This window comes from Gambusia affinis, linkage group LG20 (assembly GCF_019740435.1).
Source record: "Gambusia affinis linkage group LG20, SWU_Gaff_1.0, whole genome shotgun sequence".
NCBI classification, from domain to species: Eukaryota; Metazoa; Chordata; class Actinopteri; order Cyprinodontiformes; family Poeciliidae; genus Gambusia; species Gambusia affinis.
Window position 1 is genome coordinate 13,501,528 of NC_057887.1, and position 7,509 is coordinate 13,509,036.

The 7,509-nt window shown below is 35.4% G+C and overlaps 1 protein-coding gene across 1 annotated transcript; it reads left to right on the forward strand.

Moving 5' to 3' along the window:
* The first annotated feature begins 1,232 nt into the window (after positions 1 to 1,232).
* tvp23b (trans-golgi network vesicle protein 23 homolog B (S. cerevisiae)) lies at positions 1,233 to 6,885 on the forward strand. The gene is made up of 7 exons (XM_044103711.1): positions 1,233 to 1,330; positions 2,303 to 2,376; positions 3,306 to 3,450; positions 4,341 to 4,430; positions 4,604 to 4,729; positions 6,094 to 6,222; positions 6,308 to 6,885. Exons 1-7 carry the CDS (start codon positions 1,319 to 1,321, stop codon positions 6,332 to 6,334), a joined length of 603 nt encoding a protein of 200 aa, XP_043959646.1. The 5' UTR covers positions 1,233 to 1,318; the 3' UTR covers positions 6,335 to 6,885.
* The last annotated feature ends 624 nt before the right edge of the window (positions 6,886 to 7,509 follow it).

Sequence of the window (7,509 nt, forward strand, 5' to 3'; positions counted from 1 at the left end):
TAGTAAAGTAAGTCTTTGTTCACAGAGATCAGTTTTTCAGCTCAACTTGTTTATATCTAATAACAAACCTTCCTTCACATCATGTTCCACTAACATGATAAAAACTGGTCTGAACCATCTCAGCTTTGATACAATACACCACAGTGGTTATCACTACAATGTTGTGAACCTTTCTTTTAGTTCTTCTGTCACAAATCATCCTTAATCATCATCCTACTTGTCTCCATCCACACCACTTTGCCCTCATTTTCTCCTCATTCAAACTCAATCAATCAATCCATCAAATTTTATTTGTATAGAACATTTCAGCAGCAAGGCATTTCAAAGTGTTTTAGATCATATCAAACACAGAAACACAAAGTCATCAAGTGGGGGGTTCTTGCTTTTGTATTCATAAAAGGTTTACCGGTTACACTCCTACTGTGTTCTGTGGAACGAAATACTGGTATTTTTATTCCCACTCACGCTCTTTCATCTTCAGTACATGTGCTCATTGTAGCTTCACTGTTCCACTTGTTTCTCTCTTTCTCATATTCTCTGTCTTGCTCCATGCTGTTTCTGATCTTTATTCTCAGTATTCCTCTACCTCTCCAAATTTCTACAGCTGCATCACTGAAAGCATGCTGACCAACTGCAGCGCAGCTACAGATACACCACTAACATCACAAATGAATGTAAGATTGATGTCAAAGGTATTGCATGGCTAAAATAAATATTTTTCTTCTTTTAAAATGGTATGTAATACAAATTTTTTACATTTAGAATATTTTCAAAGTTCTAGCATCAATTTCAATCTTGTTGTGGAGAAGTGAAGAGAACAAAAACAGTTATATTGTAATAGTTCATAAGAGGAGGCAGGTAAAACAGTTTTCTGTACAAAGGACTGCGGGCTGCTCCATTGTAAAGTTTTCATATAATCCCAAATGGGTATGTTTTGTATTGATCACTGTGAACAAATTGCACATGCCTTTCACGTAGTATGTTGCTTTTTTAAAAGCTTTCATCTACTGTAAAATTAAATTGTAAACTTAGTAGCTTATTAAAAGCTAGTGAGTCCTGTTGAAATCTTGTACAGATGGGAGGAGAGGAAAATTATCAGTCAGAAAGAGAAACACTATTTATTACTAACTGTTAATTAACTATTAACAAATAATTTACCCGATTTTGACTTTATATGCAGAACACATTCCACAAGGGGCTTTCGCCCGCAATTTATAACCACCATACTGACGTAGTGGCGTCTGTCACGTGACTAACGCATCACAAAATGTGACGTGTCACATAGTATGTAACCAGGAAGAGTGAGCTAAACTTCATCATGCTAACAGGAGTAAGTGGAAAATACTCATTTATTTTATTTAAATTTAGACATATCATACAGTTTATGCTGGTTCTATGATGTTGTGAATAAAACTGTTGATGAAAGTTTTTTATTTCTTATTTCCAGTGAAGGCGAACAGCTGATTTGCTAATAGTGTTAGCATGCTAAACACAGCAGCTACATGTTAAGTTCCGAAAACATTTGTCTGAAATCTACAGCTTCCTTGTATTTTGTATGAAGGCCACCAATTGCGTTCTTTTCGTCTGTATACTTTATAATGTACTCGACGTTTATGTTTAGTAATGTCTTAAAACTAGAGTCTGTATTTCAGCTAAAGGTGGCTAACCTTAGCTTCACATTTTCTGCCAACAAACAAACAAACAAAAAAAACATTCTCCTATATTACACTGACAACGACTTCCAAACTGAAGTGTATTTGTTCTGTATTTTAAATTGCGGTTAACGGAAGCATAAAAAAATGCTGTTAAAGCCTCCAATATTGCTATCATTCGCTTAAAAGCACAAAGTTACGTTAGGAGACTGGCACGTCGTGTTTTTATTAAAGGGCTTTGTTAATTCTAAAGCTAATTTACAATATTGAAGCAGTTTTTTTGCAAAAATCTTGGAATCCCTCCAGTTTCTTTGTGTCTAAAGTAGTTTTGATCAGCATTTTTCAGATTATACTGATCAAAGTTATTATTTACATTAACTGTATGCAGGAGTATTTACAGAAAACAACTCGTTTAATAAGATGATAAATGTAACAGTTGATTTCTGACCTTTTTTCAACACAAGGCTAAAGTTTTAGGTGCTATTACAAGCAGCAGAAAGTTCAACCATGTGTGTTAAAGGTAAAGCTCCAACAGGGCTTAAACTCAAACTCTTGTGACCTCTGATCATTCCATATGGACATGTCTGAGTTTTATTTAGAATTAACTCTGTGCCTCTGGGAATAAAGCCTCTTCCTTATTGATCCCGCAGGATACCAACAATGAAGACGTGTCTCTGTTTGACGCCGAGGAGGATGCAGGGAAAAGGTCAAAGAAGAATATCAAGTAAGTTTACAGAGTCCTGATGGGATTAACTTTCTGTGTGTGTTTTTGAGTGTACATAGCAAATATTGTCATAGTTTTTTATTTCAATTTATACAGCATTCAGGCAAATGAATCAGATGTTTACCATTTTATGGAGACGAAAAAAAAAAAAAACTCACATTTTTATTTCTACTGTGCTGTGGAGTAGAAGAATAAAAACATATTCCACACTACTTATGGTAATTTATCAAACAGGTGATCATTCTGGTTTACTTACACAGAGCTTATGAAGTGTAATAAAATAGTTGTTAGAGATTTGATTTGTTTTTCCGTATCAAGAAGAAGAAAAAAAATTAGTCAAACAGGAGAACAATTTTTTTGTGTCATTTACATCTTGACTCTTTGAGTCACAAACAGTCTTTTCAATAAGCTTTTCAGGATGGATCATGGATCTTTTTCTGTATTTACCATCATCAAAAATTATTCAAACGAGTCTTTCCTTGCCTTGGTTGATGAAAAAGTGTTACACAAGTTTAATTCACAGTCAATGACTGCTTCTTCTTAATGTCTAGCGATGGTTCTAGTGCGGCTTTTCTTTCAGCTGATTTCTAAACAGATCACTCACGAATACCACCTTCTGCTTCTATCATTTTTTTTATCTGCAAAAGTATTATCCTACATTTTTTTAGGTTGTATTGCTTTGAGTTTTCTCTGCAGACACTGGCTTGCTGAATTCCACTTCTGCATCTTTGTTGTTAGGTTATTAATAATTTTACCTACATGGTCACATTATTGAGCTTAGAAATAAAATAGTTTTTAGCCATGTCTTGTCTAGATTATTATCTTGATTTTTATTTTTTTTTTCCAAAACAAATAATCTTCTTCTGTAACTGGCAGTAATAACGGGTGGAGTGAGTAGATTCTCTAATCGTGCTATAAATCTGTGGCAGGCATCCTGTGGCGTCCTTCTTCCACCTCTTCTTCAGAGTCAGCGCTACGCTCGTCTACATATTGTGTGAGCTCGTCAGCAGCAGTTTCATCGCCTCCATGGTCACAATCATCCTTCTGCTCTCCTGTGACTTCTGGACTGTAAAGGTGGGCATTATTTTACTGTCCTAGGGTTATACTTTAAAGTAATTAAAGAAAGTGTTCTGTGTGTGTGATCAATAAGGATAAACATTCCCCTCTACATGGTCTAGATGTCAGAAACGCTTTTTTTGTTTTTGTCACTTTGCACAGAGGCTTTGAATAAATAGCTTGGTGGTAAATCTCATTCTCTTTTATCAAATTAGAGAAAATTAGCATTTGTTAAGTTGTCAAAAATGATCAATAATTGAATTGATATCTATGCTAAGGTGAACCACAATAGTTGCTGTGCATGGCTGTCCAGGAATGTGACGGCTGCAGTTCAATTCAAAAGTACTTTATTGTTCATAAAGCGAAATTAAGTAGCATGTTAGACTTGTTTAGTATGTATATATGTATTTATATGTATTTTACCCTTGGCAAAAGAGAAAGCAAGACATGCTTAAAATGGGTTAAGGCTTCTAATTGTCTTCAACATTATGGGTCTTATTTTCAGCAGATACTTTGGCAGAGTTGTAGGTTTTGCACTGTTGTAATGAGGGCTGCATTCCACTGCTGTAGTCAAGCATGCTTTTATCTGTATCGAAAGAGAATGAAGTTTTTATATCTCACCTGAGTTTTAACCTAAATGATCAGCTGTAATTAATGAATTCATTTGCTTGTAATTGTAGAACTGAAAACAAGGATTAAGAATGATAAACTATCAGTCACAAAGAAAGGCTTAGATTCACTTTGATAAGAGTTATCTCAGTTTCTACGGAGTTAGATTTCTAAGAAAGACTAAAGTTACATCAAGAACTTCAGCTTCAAAGTTAATATAGCAGTGGAGACACACCAACAGAAGAGTGTGTTTTCTCTTTCACCGTGTTAAAATGTCTGTGTGAAATGTTGGTCTCCAGAACATCACAGGTAGATTGATGGTTGGTCTGCGGTGGTGGAATCAGGTGGATGATGACGGGCAAAGCCGCTGGGTGTTTGAGTCGCGGAAGGTATGAGGTTTCTCTTCTTTCTGCTGTTTTGCCCAATTCACTTCCAGGCTTTTAACCTCTCATGATGCTGACATCTGGGGCTACATGAGTTTGATAAATGCATCCGTTTACTATCAGTGACCCTTATGGTATTCACAGATGGTGTAACTGTGAGAATATCCTGTTTCCTTCAGGGTACTGGGAAGCAGCAAGCGTCGGATTCAGAGTCCCGAATTTTCTGGCTTGGACTGATAGTTTGCCCGTTCATCTGGGGAATCTTCGCCTTTAGCACACTATTTTCATTTAACATTAAATGGATGGTAAGTTGCTTCATGGAGTAGATACAGACCTGTTCAAAGTTCACAGCCACCCATCATGTATGAATGTCATAGTAATTTTTTCCCTTTAGGATTGATTGAAGCCATTATTTTTGGAATGGAATGATTATATAACACACAACTGCAATTCTTAAGTGTGTATGTTTTTTACAGACCTAGTAATATTCGGATAAATGTCTGTTAGGAAGTTGCATCTCAACCACAACATGTTTTGATTACTACAGACCAGGTCGTGAATGAATTCTGGCTTGATATTTGACCACCACTCTTTTAAACACAATTGGTAGAGCTCATTTAAATCCAGTCATTAAATAGTTGGTTTTGTGCCATTTAATCATAGTGTATACCTTTTCAATAAGCTTGTGGTCAGGGTTTTAGAGATGCCATTCAGGAGGTTTAATAAAGGCCTCCTAAAACCAGTTTGGATATGTGTTTTGAGTTCATTATCCTGTTGGAACACCAAACTGTGTCCAAGTTTTTAACAATTTGACCCAAACTGTCTCCCTAGGATGAAAGGAAATTGGTAGAGAGGCCATCAATCAGGACTTTTAGATGTCCTGGATCTAAAAGCTGCAGGACACCAGACCCTCAAGGACTGGAGTTTTGACACTTTTGACTCAGACTATTCAGGAAACACTCTGGAAAGTCGTCAGTTCATACTGATCTTAAACTTGAAGCCAATGAAACAGTGATGTCAGTTTAATATAACCATGGACTCAACTAGATCGTTAAACTTTTACATAATTGGTTGTTCCAACATGAGAAACTTCCAAGAACAGTTCAGATGTACATCAAATGAATAATAACACTTGAACTTAAAATTTTATGAACTGATATTTAAAGTTGATCTGTGTCATAAAACCAATAGTTTGTTAGAACTTTGTCAATTTTGCAAAGAAGAGAGGTCTGTTATCCATCCAGAATGATGCCAGATGCTTGTTGATGGCTAAGAAAAGTGTGTATTTGAAGCATCAGTGCAATTTAAGGACTATGCAACTAAATATTACTGGGAGTGAACATATATATTTGAATCTGCTGCTACAGTTCTGAACTTGTATTATTGAGAGAAAACTTGGATTGAACTGAAACATATGAACCAAATTTCATAATACAACCATTAATGCAACCTGAAAAAGTCAACTACAAGTAAATCATTTAAAACCCAGAATTAATTACTTTCATGCCCATTATGAGTGAATGTAAACCTCTGACCTACACTGTACAAAATGATCACTGTATAAAGTACAAGTTGCAATGTTTTGATACATTTTTTAGTGTCAAAGGGTGAAATAATGCGGATATTAACACTGTAAGACCGTTAGTGACAGTACTGTATTCTTCTTCAGCCTGTAGTGATCATGGGTTTGGTGCTGCAAGGAGCTAATCTGTACGGATATGTGCGGTGTAAAGTGGGAGCAAAGACCAGCCTAAAGAACATGGCCACTAATTATCTTGGCCGACAGTTCCTGAAACAGGTGAGGGGACGTCAGATCAGATGACTGAAGATTTTCTTTCTCTGTTGTTTTTCTAAAGGAGCACTGATATTTTTGTCATCCACAGACGCTGTCTAAAGAAGAGGAATCGTAGAGTTTTGCACATCTTCAATTTTCCTAATCTCACAGAATAAGTAGAGACAAGAACCTTTCCAACATGGACTAAAGACATTGGTTTTGTTTTTAATTTAATGTTCAAATCCTCTTGAGTTATTTTCATGTTTTATTCAGAGGTTGCTGTTTTTCAGTAACTGAACCTGCGCAATAAGCACTCTTTACTAACACCTCAGACATGAGTAACAAAAGCCTGCAATGTTAACCTGACTAGTTTGTGTTGTAGTCTCATAAATATATCTTTAGTTTGTGTTTCTGTTTCTTTGTTCAATAATTGAATGCAATTTTAAGCAGCTTTTCAGATGCTTTGTAAAGAAGTGTTCTTGCACAACAGGCTGTGTAAAGTATTCCTTGTAAATATGTAAGTAAAACAAACTGTGGAATATTTTGTGTGCAAATGCATTAGGGACTTTTTTCTGACTAGTTTCCTGTTTTTATTTATGCTAATTCAGTATCCAGAAACAAAAGTAAACATGCTTTTAGTTCAGGTATATGCATGTCAGGAAAGAATAAAAAAAAAGATTCATTGAATGTTCTAAACCCTAAATTTAAATCTGATACTAAAACACACAAGGTCAAGGTTTGCATCTTCACTTCTTTTTTATGGCCCACCACTTTAAAGGTACCACCACAGAATCATTTATGTTGAGGTCTGTGCTTTGACTGGGCCACTGTAACACCTGGTCTCTTCTTTTTCAGTTATTTATTTTTGCTGTGTGTTTGATCATGATTTTGATGATCCAGCAAGGTTCTTAAAAGGGTCAACGGCAACACCTGTTTGTTACTTCTTACTTCATGGAAACTTCAAAGGTGAATGTTTTAAAGATTAATGTTTTTCTTCACAATCCAATGCCATAAAAACCACATAATGTTTTTCTACACTTAAGGTTAGATTTAAATAATGAACCTAATGAAGATAATATCATTTTTATTAGGTTCTCATGTGTATTTTTATTGAGGGTGTACTTTCTTTTTTGTGTTTTTAGTTTAATGTTTTCCTTAAGCAAATACTCATTGTTTGCAAAATGCATATGACTCCACCTGGTTTGATTTACGTTGTGAAACCTTGACTTAATTTTCTCCTCTTGGGTAATGGCTTCCATATGTAATAAAACGTCGCCCTCTCGCGTCTATTTTAGCATATTACATGGTTTT

Excerpts from the sequence above, each read along its gene's own strand:
- tvp23b (XM_044103711.1), top strand. Across the intron at positions 3,451-4,340 it reads GTGACTTCTGGACTGTAAAG|AACATCACAGGTAGATTGAT; the intron begins GTGGGCATTATT and ends GTTGGTCTCCAG. Across the intron at positions 4,431-4,603 it reads GGGTGTTTGAGTCGCGGAAG|GGTACTGGGAAGCAGCAAGC; the intron begins GTATGAGGTTTC and ends TGTTTCCTTCAG.